The sequence below is a fragment of the Globicephala melas genome, chromosome 13, assembly GCF_963455315.2.
Source record: "Globicephala melas chromosome 13, mGloMel1.2, whole genome shotgun sequence".
NCBI classification, from domain to species: domain Eukaryota; kingdom Metazoa; phylum Chordata; class Mammalia; order Artiodactyla; family Delphinidae; genus Globicephala; species Globicephala melas.
The window spans coordinates 17,939,756-17,958,065 of record NC_083326.1 but is presented as its reverse complement, the minus strand read 5'-3'; the positions used below and the strand labels follow the sequence as shown (position 1 = coordinate 17,958,065).

Genomic DNA, 18,310 nt, shown 5'->3' with positions numbered 1-18,310 from the left:
ATTCCTTTGGCTCCTTTTTTTGTCATTTTTTTTTATTGGAGTATAATTGCTTTACAAGGTTGTGTTAGTTTCTGCTGTAGAACAAAGTGAATCATCTCTATGTGTACATGTATCCCCATATCCCCTCCCTCTCGCGCCTCCCTCCCCGCCACTCCCATCCCGCCCCTCTAGGTCATCACAGAGCACTGAGCTGAGCTCCCTGTGCTATACAGCCGCCTCTCCTTTGGCTCCTTTATTCTGTTTATTTTTTCTTGGTTCTCACAAATGAGCCATGATACCTGATTCCTGAGAATCAAGGTAAACAGGTCTTATGACCTAAAGACCCAACAGAATGACAACAAACAAATAGTTGTGTGGAAACATGTCTATTTTTAATATATTCACAACCTTCCATAAGTTACAGACACATCTATGTGATACATAATGCTAGAAATGCACACCACTCATATTTTCCTGTTGTTCAATGCTTTCTTCTAGGTTTTTATCACAGAAGGGCATGGAAGGACACCTGCTCGTCCTTCATTATAAGAACAAATAAGTGCATTTCCTTAGAAAGAAAAATAAGTGATGACATGCTTCTGTAACTGTATCAGCTACACTAGACAGTGAACAACAATAAAAAGCCATTATATAAAATAATAAATAATACAGTAAAAGGTAATGCAATAAAATAAGAGTAAGGAAGAACTAAGTGACATATCATCCCATTTTAGGAGACCAAAGGATTAATAGGGTGGTAATGTTATGACTGACAGATGTCAAGCTACTTCTGTATTTATATTCACTGTGTAATAGAATTTGTTCAGAAAAACAAATATGTACAAAAGGTTGCTAAAGTTTCGGCCCTTAGAGCAATTCTGAGGCTTATACCTCACATTACAACATCCTGTGCAGAAACGGAAACTAGGGTGAGGCAAATCTGCCAAAAAAGAGGATACTCTTGGTTATCTTGTGCATGATAAAGAAGAGAAAAGGATGGTCCGCCACAAACCGTGGGCCTCCATGGCCAGTTCTCCCCGACATAATGACCCCAGTGCCAGCAGCTGCTTCAGTGCCCTGCTCGTTCACGTCCACAGAGGCTTGATGGAACACTTCAGACAGAAACAGGTCATTCTTTTCAGACATGCCTAAGAAATTGGCTTGGCCCTGGCTGAAGGCATCAGCCATGCCCATGCTCATGAGAATGGGCTTGAGTTCATAATGCTCTTCTAATTTGAACCGGGGGACATACACCTCCACATCATCCTCAACCATGGTGTCTTCGCTGAGCCACTTGTTGAGTTTGTCATAAGTGATTTCACTTTCCAGCTACAAGTCCAAAAGCAAAACCAATGAGTGCTTAGCAGAGAAGGAAAACAACTTCTGATGTTAACAATCAGTGACTTTAACTTCACTGTAGCGTGGGTGATATTAAAATTTACTAGTTTGGTAAAAATTTTGCAAGAAAGTAGCATGTATGACATAAGTTTAAGCCTTTGAGTGAAAGTGTGAGACCTGGCACTGTTCCTCTCAACCAATTCACATATTTCCATGAGAAACTGCACACCATTTCCCAAGTTGTAGACATATGCCAAGGTAAGTTTAGCCCCAGAAGTTTAAAACAATGGAAGTTGGAATGCCTTACCAACTCCAAGCCAGTAGAACATTCAGCAATTTCATCTGGAAGCAACAGGAACATACTGACATATCCAGCATAGGGCAGTTCTAGAATCTGGACCTTTAGGTCTTCTATGTGTCCAATGTTCAGCTTTTCATGCAAGAACATCATCTGTACTTCTTTGCGCTGAGTCTAAAATTATTAAAAAGTAAAATATGAAAGTAGATACTAAGATGTCAAAAGATTTACAATCAGACGTAAAAGAGAATGGGTTCTGCTTTCGTTCTGAAGAACTATGTTTCTAAAAATCAACAAAATAAATTATTTGTATACCCTGACAGTGGCTCTGATCTATTTAGCTTTTTCAAAATTATACCCATTAGTAATAAGATGGACAATTATAATAATACTGAAACACTTGTTGAGTACCTACTAGGGGCCAAGAACTCTGCAAAATCTCGTTGAATCCTTACAACAATAATTTGAGTTGGATATTATTATTAATCTAGTTTGACAGGTCAAAAAATGGAATAGAGTCAATCAACTATCCAATGTGCATAACTTATAACTGGCAAATTATGTGCAAGTATCAGTGAGTGGTCCCTAACTTTTCTTTCTCTATTTTGTCAAAGGCCCTAAAATATACGTTAAGAAAATCTGTCTCATTGTCTCGTACCAAGTTCACACGGAAAGGATAAAGCCTGTTTAATTTCTTCTGAAATGGAGTTTTCCAATTTCCTTTGAAGTAGACAGCATTCACCAGGACCATCTTGGTCTCTGCATCTATAGAACCTTCAGGTAACAAGTTTGGGATTTTGCCTACAGAAAATATGATATATGTTTAGGTTTCATGATTAAGAACTGTAAAGTTATCATGATTTCTTGAATCTTTTGAGTCACCATCAAACTCAGCATCCACATTTATCAAACTCTGCAGAGATGTTGACCTTCAAGCTTAAGTTTTTCTCTCGATTTACCTAAATCATAAGTAAAACTGAGACCAGATTTCTGAGGTTTGCAAAATCCAAGAGAAAATGAAGAAGTAATGCAATTAAGGTTTAGAATTACTATCAGACTTGGAAAAAAATTTTAAGTTCCTTTTATACTCTTTCTCAAAGTTTTGTAGTTGTATGAAGTTAGTTAATTCGGATGGGAGTGAAAAAGAATCACTTAAGGAACATAATAGTGCCTTTCCACAGTACATATGTCACTAGGGCTCCTTCAAGATCTGGTCTAGACAGTCTATGCCTGTGACCCATTCATTGACCCAAAAACAGTTTTTTGGAAGTTGGGCTAGACCTACACCAGGAGTAGCACAGATTCATGAAGTGAGAAAGGAAGACTTGTCCTGGTGGGACTGAGAATATTGGAAGAGAGATTCTAAATCAGTCAGGAAACAATGTGTGATAAGTTCTATAAGAGAGCTAAATAATACAGAGAACTATGACATCACAGAGAAGGGAGTAAACAAGTGAGGAGTCAGAGAAGGTTCTCAGAAATGATAACATCTGAACGTGATTTTTTTTTTTATAGTTGGTTTAAGAGACAGGCCACTTATAGTGAATACCTGCTCTGCAATATTTCAACCACTAAATACATTATTTAATCCTCACAACTACTCTAGTAGGTATTATTATTGTCATTTTATACAAATGAACATCATAGTAAGAGAGATTAGCAACCCTCCCAAGGTCACAATGCTTGTCAGCTGGTCAGAATTCCACCGTCTTCCATTCCTACTGACAGACATAGGACACGAACAAAAAGGTCACTGTAGTCTGACCAGCTTCAGTATAGTCATTCAGTATTTCTATTCAATATATCCCTCAGGGAATTAAAATTCTTGGTTACCACAGAAATCTACTAGGACTTTATTTAACTCTGTAATGCATATGGAAAAACTAGTATTTGATCCTAACAAATAAAACAGAAATTGTCTCAAATTATTATAAAATTTTCTAAAACAATGAGCCCAAATGACTACTTGGCATTTTGGCAATTCCACTGATTGATTTACAGCCATTCAACACAAATGCTTAAAGAGAAGAGAAATTCTTGCTGTTCTCAAAAAAGCAAGACTTTCATGAGTCTCTTTAATTTTGCAATACCTTTTTACTTTCACTTCTGTTAATCTTCACTTTCCCTGCTTCATTTTTGTCAGTGGTGTGTCAATATTTTACAGCAGTAATTTAAAAATCTAGAAATGAAGAACTAAAGTAGATCAACTATTTTCAGAGAAACAAAACATTTTTTAAAAATTCTATAGAACTTAGTTCATGTGTTTTTTCCACTGTGGTAACGAAGAAACCAAGACCCCACACTATGGCTTGAAACAATGTTTTAAACACAGGAGGTAAATGAAAATCCATTTTTTGCATTAAGTTAGCAAACACTTTAAACATCCAATTGAAGAATTCCAGAATTAGACTAAGGCTCAGAAGAAGAGGGAACCCCAGCTTCACTACTAACAGGTAGTGGGATTTTGGATGGGAATCTAAGGAAAAAAAAAAAAGGTCATGAAGAACCTAGGGGCAAGATGGGAATAAAGACACAGACCTACTAGAGAATGGACCTGATGATATGGGGAGGGGGAAGGGTAAGCTGTGACAAAGTGAGAGAGTGGCATGGACATATATACACTACCAAACGTAAAATAGACAGCTAGTGGGAAGCAGCCGCATAGCACAGGGAGATCAGCTCGGTGCTTTGTGACCACCTAGAGGGGTGGGATAGGGAGGGTGGGAGGGAGACGCAAGAGAGAAGAGATATGGGGATGTATGTATATGTATAACTGATTCACTTTGTTATAAAGCAGAAACTAACACACCATTGTAAAGTAGTTATACTCCAATAAAGATGTTAAAAAAATAAAATAAATTTTTAAAAATTAAAAAACAACAAAGAATTAAGGACATGCATTACAAAGGTAGAAGTAGCTTAGACAATCCAGGAGAGATGGAGCAGGGACCAAAAGAACTTGACAACATACTGACTCTGAATGGTGAAACAGAAGAGTTAAAATTTTATGATCCCTCCTTTTTCCATTGCTAGTATTCTCACACCAATTACTCATTTGAAGGTCACGCCTTTTTTCTTTGTTTTTGTCCACAGTAGACACAGAGTCACAATTATTCCAATACTGGTATGTCCTGTTAGAAAAGAGCTGTCTCCTCTTATATTCTATTCTAAGGTAATATCCAAAATCAGATTATTTAAGTACTGAATATATGTCTTCTATTAGTAGACCTCAATTATTTTTTTCTCACTTAAAACACCACGTGGCTCAACAAGAATCAGGTTACATTAATCAGAATAACTAAGGTTGGGAGTAAGGGCTAAGGATGGTTTTCTAAAAACTACATAAGTGCTTTCTAAGTGGAAAGAAGAGCAGAAACTACTTCCTTGGTTTTACCTTTGGTTTGAGTCTTGACCCAGGAATTAATCTTTTTTCTGGCATCTTCTGCACGTTCTAGGAAGTCAACTGCCTGGGGTTCTGTAGAGTAATATTTCTTGGAGAGCTGCATGTATCTCTTTAAAGCAAAAAAAAAAAAAAAGACAAAGTTTACATAGAATATATACTGAACAAGCCTTGGTGTAATTATAAATTACAGGCTTCCTGTCAAGACTGGGGAGCCTGAGGTAGGGGTAGGGGTGGAGGTTGGCTAGGGGGGCTGATTATATGTGTTCTCTTGACCTCCACCCCCAACTCCAGTCCCAATTCTATTTGCTGTCCTGCACGCTTTGCATTATGACCACTGGGTACAAGGGGAGACGTCGGGTGTGGGGATAGAGGCTCTGGACATCAGCTGTGCTCTTCCTGACTTACGACTCACAGGTGGGAATTTTGCAGCAGGGAGAGAAAGCACCCACAGAGGGAGCATAGGGATAGCTGCGTTGGATAGTGTCCAATGGCCTTAGGGAGTCTAAGGGAACCCATGTGGAATTCTGACTCCCTCAGCATGAATAAGAGAGAACAACTTTAAAACTGACCTCCCTGTAAGTTTGGGGCCCTGCCATTTAAATCGCACGTTTCACTTACTTCCCTGAATCTTGCAGACTTATCGCCAAACAGCTTATTGGCACTTTCCAATAAATACTCCCCTGTGGACGTTTTCATGGCGGAGCTGAGAGAACGGAAGGATGAATGGATTGTGTCTGCAGCTTGTGCCTTAAACAGAAAGGAGAGACTCTCTTTATGTAACTCAAGACTCCTAAACAAGATATTTCTTAAGCAATGGTATTTTTTCCAGTACATCAATAAAATGCTGTATTAAAGTATACTTTTTTCTGGCACGTTAGAGGAATCTCTGAGGAAACATTGTTGATATGGATAATATCAGCTAATTTTTTTTATTTGTTTCAGATTTTACTGTGCCTATGGACTGGATTGAACCATGAAGTAACAAAGATCCTAGAAGAAAGGCTCCTTTTACAGTCTCCTGAACTACAAAGTCTGTAAGCAATTTTTATTATATTAAAATGTTGCCTTAGAAGTGTTCTTTAAAAAGTTCATAGAACTTCTGCAAGTACCGTTTTATAATTAAGGGGTAGTCTGTGAAGTGGAAAATCTGGGTTTTAGAAAGCAGGAAATTGAGGGAAATTCCAATCCCCAACCTGAAGTTTGTAAGCACGATGACACAAACAGGGCTTAGTCACCGCAGCGCCTGGGTGAAGCAGAGGTCAGAGCCCTGCAGCTGGACTGCTGTCCATTCAGACCTGGCAGCATCTCCATACTGAACGGGCCTCTTCCCCTCCTAAGTCCATAACTCCCCGGCTGACAGGCAGATGGAGCATCAGCATTCCCAAGGAGAAAGCTATGTGGGGTATCTCCCCATAACCTAACTTAGGAGTGTGATCGTGGAAGTTGTTTACCCATAGGAGCGCATCTCCTACAATGTAGCTGGATAGCTGGTGTTTAAGGAAATGGAGTATTGGGGAAAGAAATGACTACGTGAGATAGATTAGCTGAAGAGATTAGATAGATAGATAGATAGATAGATGATACATAGTAGGTAGATAGATAGATGATAGATAGGTGATAGATAGATAGATAGATCATAGGAGATAGAAGGGGAGGACATAAAGGATATTTGAGGGTCAGTGACCTTTCATGAAGTCACCAAGCCGGGCCTTCTCCATTCCTCAATTACTTGTCACCCCTTACTCTGGAAATCTGCATCTATGCATGTGTATTCTAGGAGTCTCCACAATGGCATTAGAATAAATTATACATCCCCAACTAATGGCAGAGTGGGGTGATGGAATTTAGAAGTAGTCTTGGCCTGGAAGGCGTGAAGTCTGGATTCTACCCTGGCTCTGCCCTTACTTATCAGAGTAGGATATTTACTCAAGGACTGTGAGCCTTAGTTGTCTTTCTATGAAGGAGGGAAGTTGTACTAGGTTCCTTCCCTGTCTAATACTGTGATTTTAAGACAAGAATATTCTGGAAATAAAATACAAAAGAAATAGAAATGGATGAGTCAGATACCTTCAGAATAGCATCAGGATAAGTGCCCCTCTGGATCTTCTGTGTGAATTCACAACCGGTGAAGATCTCTTGGGTGTCTGGGGCGACTTTGTGGTCTCCACCTTTGTTAAACTGAAGCACCTACAATTGGAATTCCAGAGAATTGGGTGCATTTTCCTGCTGCATTACGTAACTTTTAAACCAATGGCTCTCAAGCTCCTCTTAGTGGTCCTACTCTCGTTTCCTGTCTTTGTGTATGGTAACAAGCATAGATGCTCTTCATATGTAACATGTGTCAGCCAGCGGAAGTGTCCTTCACAGGACTCAGCACGAACTATTTTATGCTAATTCATAGGCTGGCCATTCTGACGGCAAATTGTTATGATGAGATGATTTATAACCTCTAAATTATAACCCAACCCATAAGTTGCCTTGAAAACATGCCAGTATTCTGAAGGAAGCAATAAGGTTAACTCCCAATCTTGTATCTCTCTATTCAGTGGCCTTATATATTACACACTTCTAACCTGTCAAAAACTACAAGCCACAGCTAGCTTAAACATAAAAGCAGGTCACTCAATATTACAGGGATCACCTAAAATATTTGCACATCCCTTATTTACACATAAAGAAATCCCACACGTCTGTCCATGTGGGGGGCAAATGGCAGAGGTAAGATGACAATATGAATCTCTTTATGTTGTCAGTGGCAGATCAGGATAGCAGTGAAGCTGGTAGGTGCACACTGGCCCCGGGAGGGCCCTCAGGAGGCCTTCCCCAAACTGGAGCCTTCCCAGCCTGGCTCAGCCAGTCTCAGCACCCCCGAGCCTGGCCCTGCTACCCACCCACTCCCACCTCCAACATCCTTTGGGTCCCATCCCCGTGGGGTCCCAGGAGAGGTAGACGTTCTGCTAAGGAAGGAAAGGCAGGCTTGTCCAGCAGGTGGTGAATCTCCAGGCTGGAAGGAGAGGTGTTAGGATTTGTGGGGTCTCTCTCTGCTCTTCAGATCACACATTATGAGTCTTACCTAATACTCTTTGAAAAGAAGTGGTCTGACTCTGCCGCCACGTAAGGGAAGAATATTTCATGTAACAGCTTCTCCGGTTGTCCTCCCTTTTAAGGAGACTGATGGGGTCTTGGAGCTAGCACTAAAGGCCTCCCGAGTCACTGCGAGAGTCGCTGCAGGAGGGGGGATGTGAGGTGACCCGGGCCACGCTGAGGGATGCACCCTGCCCAGAGAGGCGGCTCGGCCTGGGCAGGTCCGTGGCCTTACCCTAAAGAGAAGAGCTGGTAACAGTACAACTGCTGCTCTCACATCGCTTGTGCTCTGTAAGAGTTTATCCCTTCCACGCATTCCTTTATTCCATTACAACTATGTCACCTTTACCAGCTGTATCAATTCCCAACTGTGTGGCCTCTTCTTGCCCTAAATTTCTCATTTCTATGAAAGGACTATGGTAATCAGAGCACCTACCTCACAGGATTTTGTATTCTGTGGGTAAACTATAAAACGTTCTTAGAAAGGTGCCTGGCCAGGGCACTATAAGTGTCAGCTATGATAACTTTTAGTTCTAACACGTGCTTCTCCTATTCTTTCTAATCTTCACACCCATCTTGCCGGTTATGCATTTTCATTCTCCTTTTAAAAATATGAAAACTGGGCATCCCTGGTGGCGCAGTGGTTGAGAGTCCGCCTGCTGATGCAGGGGACACGGGTTCGTGCCCTGGTCCGGGAAGATCCCACGTGCCACGGAGCGGCTGGGCCCGTGAGCCATGGCCGCTGAGCCTGCGCGTCCGGAGCCTGTGCTCCACAACGGGAGAGGCCGCGACAGTGAGAGGCCCGCGTACCACAAGAAAAAAGAAAGAAAACTGAGGCTCAGAGAGTTGAAATGCCTTCCCTCACACACCTGGTAAATGGCAAAGTTACCACCCAAACACAGGCAGGTCTGTCCCCAAAATCCCTGCTTCCTCCTCCAACCAAAGAGCTTCTCCTCGTTTTTTAGTAGGGAATTAACCAAATTTGTCTTTGAATTTTAAAATCTGCCCATGCAGCACAGTTACAAGAAAACTATATAAACCCCTTGTCCCATGTGCTGAAAGCACTTGCCAGACACAGAAAAGCTGTGTTGTGTCGAGTGACCAATAAGTTAATTTTCCTTTTGCATCAAAATCCCATTTTTTACTTACGTACCTAGAGCACTTCATTTGGCATTTGTCCTCAAAGAAATATTGCTTCTGATGCCTTTACATCTAAAAAATGAAGACCCTGATGTTCTCTAAAGTTTTTAATAGAGTTCACTGCACTTATTCTTTTCAAGGCAAAGAAAATAGAGGGAAGGAGTTTTGCAAAATGTTGCTGCTCTCAGATGTGAGCAACTGGGTTTTGTTGTAAGTCTTGATGTTTAAACTGCCACAAACGCAGGGAGTGACACTTCCATCCCTTTTCCTGCTGCAGTGAGATAGGCCAACGCTCTCTGTGGGCCACTCCAAACAAGACCCATCTTAAGTGGGTCACCGTGTACCTGGAAGGAGATATCCATCTATCTATGTGCACACACTCAGGTGCGGTTCTCCTGGGAAACTCAAAAGTAGCCGGCAGCATTTTGGCGTGGCTGAAAACAGAATCCGTGTTGGTGAGAAACCAGAGCCTGTACTTAAAGCATTCAATTTTAATGTTTGTACACATGGGAATAGGAAAGAATTTTAATTATATATTACTTTGTCTGGTCACTGACCCGGGAAATATAGGATCATGTGAATTTTAATGGTGCTGAATTCATCCCATAGGACCATTGCCATGTACAGTTGAAGTAGTTCAATATATTTCCATGGCCCCAGACTTAGTGAAAGGGTCCCCTGACTGAGCTGGTGTCAGCTTCCTTCACCAAGGAAGGAAGCCAGTGGCCTTAACAGAAATAGCTCACAATGCTGTCCCACACCCTGTCCTTGACTTTGAGGACTGGCCATCACGTCAGCCCCATTTTGTTGACATGAACTCATGGGGTTGAGAATGTTGGCTGAGGTCCTCTGAAGTCACACTGCTCTCTGTGCATCTCCCAGAGTGCGGAGATCATGGGTCTGGGATATCTTTTCCCTTGGTGACACTCTCTTAAAACCACTGGAAGGAATTCTTTACATGAATGGAAGGAACCTGAGCTAGGAGGGTGGAAACCAGAAGAAGCCCTGGGAAAAGTGCTTCATTCCCACTGCCACTCTCCCCACTGTGTTAAATGACACTTGTCTTAAAACCAATAGAGATAAAGCTTGCAAATACTTTGAAAAATATAAGCATTTATACTATCAAATATAAGACGTTGTCACTATTAACCCTTTCTAACCTTGCAGGGTAAGAAATTCTGGTACGATTTCTGCTGTCTACCACTGAGGGTGTTTGTGGTTTGGCTGTTTTATAGATTTGAATCTAAGGAACTTGTGTTGTAATGGCTTGTGATGATTGCTGACCTTGTTAGAGTCAAGTTGTCTCAGGCATGTAATCAGAGCAATTCTACAATTCAGTTCAGGAATCATTCTGTTCTAATTTGGAACTTTAACAGAAACTTACTTTGGCCATCTGGTCTGCAGTGTTGCCCCTGGCACCCAGGTAGATCATGGCCATGGTGGAGGAGATGCTCCATGGAGAGAAGAAGAGATTCTGGGTGGCAGCACTTGTATTTGCCAGATGGCTGAAGAAACTGAGGGCAAAGATTGTGTTCGCCTTGCAAAGTTCTTCCATTGTTTCAATCTAGAAGGAAAGTGAGGGGAAAAAAATAAACAGCTCTAAAAGATGACTCAACATTTTGAGTGATGTCAGCAGAGCAGTACAGGCTGTACCCTGCACGGGGCAGGGGTTCCCTCTCTGTTCTCCTTTCATCCAAGAGCATGAGGTAGAGCAGGGACAGCATCATCGTGATCCTGGGACCTGTGCAGCCACAAAGGGTCCCACACTCGGTACAATGCACTGCTCCCACAACCTTGCAATTCTTAATAATTTTAAACAAAGGGCCCTGCATTTTCCTTTGCACTGGCTACTGCAAATTATGTAGCCAATCCTGAGATAGAGGGAGCAGTCATGCGATGAGTAGTGACACTCCACATCATAATAGTGATAATAACAGCAATAACAATAAATAGCCTTTATCGAAACCTTACTGTACAACAGATGCTGTTTTAAACATCTCACCTGTAGTAACCAGTTAATCTTTATGGAAACCCTCTGAGGAAGGCATTGCTATTCCTGTTTTACAAAGGAAGAAACTACTGCCCAGAGAGAAGAAAAGTGACGAGTGTCACTCGACTATAAGGGGAAGGACTGGAAATTGAAGGTGGTAGGTGGGTAGCCAGCCTCCAGGGTCATGTTCTCAGCCTCTGTGTTGTACCCACAGATACACACCACACACACACACCCCACAGGCAAATACATGCATATTCACATGTATGCCACGTGCATATACACTCTGATTGGCGCCAATGGAGATGGTCAAACTTCTTTCAAATTCCTTGCTTCTAGAAGTGACCTAGACTCACCGTTTGAGAGTGGGCATTTTTACACAGCCCTACCTCGCATACCTGCACCCCTCCACTCACACACACCATAGCCTTTCTACCAAAGCAACCCCTGAGCTGAGCAGTTCATTACTGGGAGAGGTGGAAAGGCCCCCTCCTCCCACCATCCCTAGTAGGGAAGTCAATGCCAGGTCCCATTGCAGGGGTGGTCCTGGGGCTATAGAACACACACACACACACACACACACACACACACACACACACACACACACACACACACACACACACCCCATCCACCATCTGAAGATAAATAACAGACACGCCCTCCATGACCTAAGGCTCTGCATGCAGCCAAACGAACGCTTGGACACACCTGTTGATTCTGGCCGACAAACTGTATCTTATGCTTTCGTAGCGGCTTAAAACACACCCTACAATTACCAAAATCTATAAATACACCAAGCGACGCAGACACTCATCACCTACAGGAAACCATCTGTGACAGTGGCTGGGGAGCTGCCCCATGCCCCGTGAGGCACGTCCTGCAGCTCTTCAGGCTTGGACTCACTCAGCAGGGCCTCCCAGGCTCACATCACCCTAATCCATGGGTGTTTTATGTGAACACTTGGTTCACCAACATTTCTTTTGAAGAAAGTGATTGCAATTTGCGTCAAAATTTCTTATGGGAAATACCACTCAAAGAGTGGTATTTGAGGTATACTACCTCAAAGAGGAGATAAAAAGAGGAAGGAAGCAAGTTTGTAATACTCCTAGAAGGCTTATTAAGTTAAAAAACTAAAATCGCTATTTTTTTCTCTTGCTTCATCACTGAGATTAGATTACCTTGGGTGGCTCAGAAATTTGTTTTCTCTTCCTTCTACAATTTAAAATCATCTTTATGATGAATTAGTCCTGGGTAGACCTTTTTTTGTAAATTATCTCAGTAACATTTCAGAAACAAACTGAGAATAATATAAATAAATATTTCTCTATTGTGTGAAAAAATAAATAAGGGATCAGAGCCAGAAAAATCAATGGAGGCCTCTCCTATACCTAATTCTTTAAAACGACCTCCATAGTCTGTCACTTTGACACTAACAACCTTTAAGTGTCAAGACAAACTATCAGAGAGGGTTTTAATGCCACGTTAGGATTTCAGTTGACTGTATAAAGAAATAAAAAATGAATTAGGACAGAATTGGATCATCCCAGATGCATGTACTTCTTTTAAAAGTAGTCTAAATTTTATCTTTAAGATCAGGTACAGTTAACTGCATTTATCATAAAAAATAATATGTGTTGTCTATATTGCAGTTACCAAATTCCTTCGGCCTCACTGCCTTATTTAACTTGCATAATTACTTGCCCACTAAACCTAGTAATTCCTATTATAGCAATGAAAATATGAAGATGTTGATTGCACAGCTGGTTTCAAAGCCTAGATTGAATCTCAGCCTTCTGATTCCAACTCTAGTGCTTTTCCTACAGACCTTTCAAATAAGGTTTGAGAAGTTTATATTTATATATATTTATATATATATATATATATATATATAGTGTCTTCTGATTCTCTAACAAATCCACACCTTACATTTAGGTGAGAGTCTGCCTAAGAAGACCATGTAAAACTGAATCACTGAGTGACATCAGATAGCATAACCTCTTAGGTAGCACCTGTTGTGAATTTCTTAACACCAGAGTTACACAACTTTATCAGCTTCCGGAGGTTATATTCCTAATCAACATTGAATATTCTCTTTAGAAGAACAAACGGATGAAAAGCATATGTGGGGCTGGGCTCCATGATGTCTGTGTCCGTTCCTGTAAAACAAGTTGACAGATGTGCCACTGAAACTTGGCACAGGTGACAAAGAACTTGGGAGGTGCTGCCAGAGCCACTACAACAGTTGCTGTGCTCGTTGGCGTCGCAGGTTAGATTTCAGTTTGCTGTAGCATTTTAAATAATTTTTTTTGCAACGACACGGTGCAGATATTCTGAAATTGACCACAAAAATTAATGAGAACACAGAGAAAACAATAACTTCAAGGAAATTTCCCTTTCAAATTACCAAATTCTCCCTCCACAAAAGTAAAGACATTTTCTGATATTTGATGACTTTCATCATGAGTAATTGTTTGTCTATGGGGTATTAAATGATTTATTACTATTACTGAACTATTACTTCAGTCAATCCAGCAACTAATTTGGCTGATTTTTTCCCCTCTCACTAGATTGACTGATTATTGAACTAAATTCAATAAAGGTATTTTGGTACTGAACTGACCCAACCCAACTTCCTGCTTAATTTCTGATTGTTTTAGATTAAAACCTGAGTCATCTTTTTTGCCTTTATTATATGTATACACAATTTATAGATTACTTTCAGTTGCTAAATTAATACATTTTAATTGGTCTAGCTATTCTCATCAAGTTCAGTGCCAAACACTAACTAGTAAAGAATATACACATTCTAAGCTGTTTGGTAAAATTGACATCACAACCTAAATGTACCTTTTGGTTTGATGAATGTTACACAGGCCTTTGCTGGCCTCTGAGATTTAAGATGAGGTCTTGCTATAAATTTAATTCAAATCTAGAACTAAAATATTCTCAAACAAACAACAAAACAAGAAAACACCAGTAAATTTTCACCCGTCTTCTAAAAACATCCCACATTTTAATTTTCATTATATTAATAATACCAGTGTGCAAAATAAAACCATATTTCATAGAGATAGACATGGACATGACTGAAATACCTGGTTATTCTCTGTCTGACAAGAAACGGTCCTCTGAGAGTTGTTAAGAGTTCAGGCATGGCGACGACCGGTTTTATAAAGCTCTGTCCCTCCCACAGAGCATTTTCTTCTCTCTCCTTCTAATCTGTATCCTTTGAGTGAGTCAACATTTTACTCAGAAACACATCGTTAGGATAGAATTGCTTGTTTGCTAAGGCATCATTTAAGAAATTTGTTGGGAGGATGATGTCATTCAGAAACTTAAGAATTTGGCAATATCTACACATGCCTGTAAAAACTAGCTAAAACCTGTCAGCTTCTGTTTGTTCTTGTTCTCAGTACGAAATTGTTGTTTGGTACTTGTTCTCATAGTACCAAATTCTGCAACATCCCTTCTGTCTTTTGACAAGGGTGGCCTGGGAGCTCTTTGCAATACTTAAAAGCAATGGAATCCTTTCTCTTCTGAATCTAAGCCGCCCCCAAGCAATGCTTTGGGAATGGAAAGAAAAAAAATACCACTTTTCTTCCTTATAAATTCTCTATTTTATACCGTCTTACATTTTCTCAAGCTATAATTTCCTGTGTAATTCTGGGTTCCACCCTAATATCCTGTCACAAACCACACCCAAAGATCTTCTCATTTGCCCTTCTTTAGAACATAGATCTTATGTTTAAACAATGAAAATCCACTGTGTACTTTAAGTTGATTTTTAACTCTATAAATTATAGGTGTTAAGTGGAATTTGTGATGTCGAAAACATGATTCAGAAAATTCACTAGATTTTTAGATACAACCAAAGGAACTTGAGGAGTAAAAATAGATAAAAGATGGGCATAATGAAATAGAATCTGAGTCTGAAAATGTTCATATTGTTAGAGCTTATTGAAAAGTGTTTGCAACACATTGTAAAGATGGCTTCTCTACACTTTACTTTTTTTTTAATTGAAGTATAGTTGATTTACAATGTTCTGCCAGTCTCTGCTGTACAGCAAAATGACTCAGTTTTACACATACACACAATTCTTTTTTTTTTTTTTTTTTTTTTTTTTTTTTTTGCGGTACGCGGGCCTCTCACTGTTGCAGCCTCTCCCGTTGCGGAGCACAGGCTCCAGACGCGCAGGCTCAGCGGCCACGGCTCACGTGCCCGCAGCATGTGGGATCTTCCCGGACTGGGGCACGAACGCGTGTCCCCTGCATCGGCAGGCGGACTCTCAACCAGTGCGCCACCAGGGAAGCCCACACACATTCTTTTTTTAATATTCTTTGCCATTATGGTTTATCCCAGGAGATTGGATATAGTTCCCTGTGCTATAGAGTAGGACCTTGTTGTTTATCCATTCTCAGTGTAATAGTTTGCATCTACCAACCCCAAATTCCCAGTCCATCCCTCTCCCTCCCCACTTCCCCTTAGCAACCACAAGTCTGTTCTGTTTGTCTGTGAGTCTGTTTCTCTTTCATAGGATAGGTTCATTTGTGCCATATTTTAGGTTCCACCTATAAGTGATATCATATGGTATTTGTCTTTCTCTTTCGGACTTACTTCACTTAGTATGATAATCTCTAGTTGCACGCTTTACTTTTATGCATAGCAAATCCTCACAGGGATAGGGATGAAAAGAAGTAAAGGCACCATGCTGCTTCTCGGCTGGTGTGGCGAGCTCCATGTCTGTGCTTGAAGAGCTGAGTTGACAATCTGGAGTGTCTGCAGAACCAAGCCTGTGGGGCTTCCCTGGTGGCGCAGTGGTTGAGAGTCCTCCTGCCGAGGTTCGTGCCCCGGTCCGGGAAGATCTCACATGCCGCGGAGCGGCTGGGCCCGTGAGCCATGGCCGCTGAGCCTGCGCGTCTGGAGCCTGTGCTCCGCAACGGGAGAGCCCACAACAGTGAGAGGCCCGCGTACCGCAAAAAAAAAAAAAACAAACCAAGCCTGTGGGTCTGAGCCCTGTGTGGGCATCTTAGCTTGACCCTGGACCATGAGCCAGATTTTATCCTTACCTCGTCTTGCTAACGTGAGTCTCTGGTCAAAAAGGACTGAGTTGACTTACCCCAAACCCCTCATTATTATTAAAGGGAAAATGAGATAGGTGCATTCTTCAGAACATGTATGTGGCAGTCAAAAGCCAAATTATTCGATTTATTCATTTCTGGAAGGTCTCAGGTCACAAAAAGAACTGGAATTCCACCTCAACAGTGACCTTTCAACTCCCAGCTTCCTCCGTTAGACTGAAGAAACCTTGCAGGGAGCCACTGACCCTTTTATAAGTTTTCACATCCCTTGGCACTCAGCCAGTTCTCTGTCTCAGTGAGTTCAGTAGATGCTATTGCTTTGTGGTCTAGGTCTCTCTCCCTTTTCGGTCTCAGTCCGCTGGAGGGCCCCCTCTGGCAATGTAACCAATTTGTTCAACCATTTTTTAACCACACAGAGGCAGCACAGCAGTCTGCTAAGCCAATAGTGAACATACCTAGAACTTTAGCCACCCTTATCCCCACTGATCCAGGTCTGTGAGGTTTGATTCACACCCCACAGCATCCATGAAATCCAGTCTGACTTCTACAAACCTCAGTGAACTCCTGCTACATAGAACCGCACCACTTAGACTTGAACTTGCAACGTAATAATGATTATTAATTAGTTAATAAATTGTATGTGTTCTAGCTGTTTCATCCAGGTTGGGCTTCTATCACTAACTAGATGATACTGTACACTTAATTCCCTTTTAGCAGCAAGAACAGTGCTGAGCATCAAGTGGGTACTAAATACTTTTTGATGAATAAGATTCGAAAACTCTCTAGAAAGACTTTAAAGTGTGGTGAGCAAAGATGTGGATTCTGAGAGGCTCAGAAAGATCTGATTTGAAACCTCTTTCTGCCATTTAGTAGTTGCATAATCTTGCACAAATTCCTCGGCTTCTCTGAACTTTAATTTCCTAATACGCTGTGTGGCTGGTACTGTTGGTTGCCTGTGCAAGAGCAATCCATTTTTGCTGTCCTTCTTCCTGATTTTTAGTATTATTCAGAGATTTCTTGATCTTGGGAAGAAGGACCTCGTTGCTGGTCTAGGGGGTGGATAGATAGCCCAGTTCTGGTCAATGAGATGTGGGAGAAGTCTGCCGGGAAATGTTTGGGGAAATTTTTCCTTCCTGATAAGAGGAGATATGCAAAGAGAACTTCCTATCCTACACCCCCTCCTCCTACCCGACTTTGAGCAGGGCTGTGTGAGGATGTGATGCCAGGAAATGCTACAGCCACATCACACCCATGCGGAAAGCCGAAAAGACTTGTGGAGATGCCAAAGCAGAGCCCGGACATCAGAGAGTTGCTAAGCCAACGCTGGAAACCACCTACCTCCAATTTTTGTTCCTGTTGTTATAATTACATTAGATAATAAATAAGTCTGTATTGTTTAGGCATTGTTAGACAGATTGGGTCCTCTGTCATTTGCAGCCAAAAACATTCCTAAACGACACAGACTTTTGTGAAGAATGGATGGGATAATGTCTGCCAAGTACTTAGCATATTATCCTTCATAGGGCAAGTGCTCCATAGTGTTAGCTGTTGTAACAGAGCGCCCAGGTGTGGGAGTTGCTGCCCTGCCTCAAGTAGAGCAATTTTATGAGCTCAGCATCCGAAGAAAAGACATTCACATATCAAACAATTAGAGAAAGCTGTAAAAGGCAATAAATGATTCAGAGCTAGATTGAATGGTGCCAAAGGTAGGAAGTGTCATAGGGAGGAGGGGAAAGGATTGAAAAGGTGTGTTAGGACCTCAAGGAAAGGGTTGAGATAAATGAAAAATTGACGATTGAAAAGGGAAGGCACTAAAATTACGAAGTGGGAAGCACATTGGCTGGCTGGCTGAGATCTGCCTGGAGCAGTCGGTGTCTAGGGGACGGAGAGAGGAAAGATGATAGCATTTTGCAGAGGGGTCTCTAATTCCAGACTGAGTTGAGAGCTAATCTAAAGGCAGCTTACTGCAAACCCTTGAGAAGGGAAGTGGCTTATAAAA

At 41.3% G+C, this 18,310-nt stretch overlaps 2 protein-coding genes across 2 annotated transcripts in view; one reads left to right on the top strand and one right to left on the bottom strand.

Moving 5' to 3' along the window:
- Positions 1–18,310, top strand: part of SERPINB3 (serpin family B member 3) — a 106,250-nt gene that overhangs the window by 32,987 nt on the left and 54,953 nt on the right. Inside the window, exons 2-3 of the mRNA XM_030868128.2 lie at positions 2,230–2,395; positions 5,961–6,052. The gene's annotated coding sequence lies outside the window, so the exon portion shown is untranslated. The remainder of the gene's footprint in view (positions 1–2,229; positions 2,396–5,960; positions 6,053–18,310) is intronic.
- LOC115859211 (plasminogen activator inhibitor 2-like) lies at positions 719–10,797 on the bottom strand. The gene is made up of 7 exons (XM_030867825.3): positions 10,627–10,797; positions 7,086–7,205; positions 5,637–5,765; positions 5,010–5,127; positions 2,274–2,416; positions 1,625–1,789; positions 719–1,308 (listed from the first exon to the last, which is right to left on the bottom strand). The coding sequence occupies exons 1-7, from the start codon at positions 10,795–10,797 to the stop codon at positions 904–906; spliced, it is 1,251 nt and encodes a 416-aa protein (XP_030723685.2). The 3' UTR covers positions 719–903.

What these genes read in the sequence shown, in the direction of transcription:
- LOC115859211 (XM_030867825.3), bottom strand. Translation starts at nt 10,797, where the DNA reads ATGGAAGAACTTTGCAAGGCGAACACAATCTTTGCCCTCAGTTTCTTC. An exon ending in CTGCAGACCAGATGGCCAAA is followed by an intron (nt 7,206 to 10,626) that starts GTAAGTTTCTGT and finishes TTCCAATTGTAG; the next exon opens with GTGCTTCAGTTTAACAAAGG. An exon ending in GGTCAAGACTCAAACCAAAG is followed by an intron (nt 2,417 to 5,009) that starts GTAAAACCAAGG and finishes TATTTTCTGTAG; the next exon opens with GCAAAATCCCAAACTTGTTA.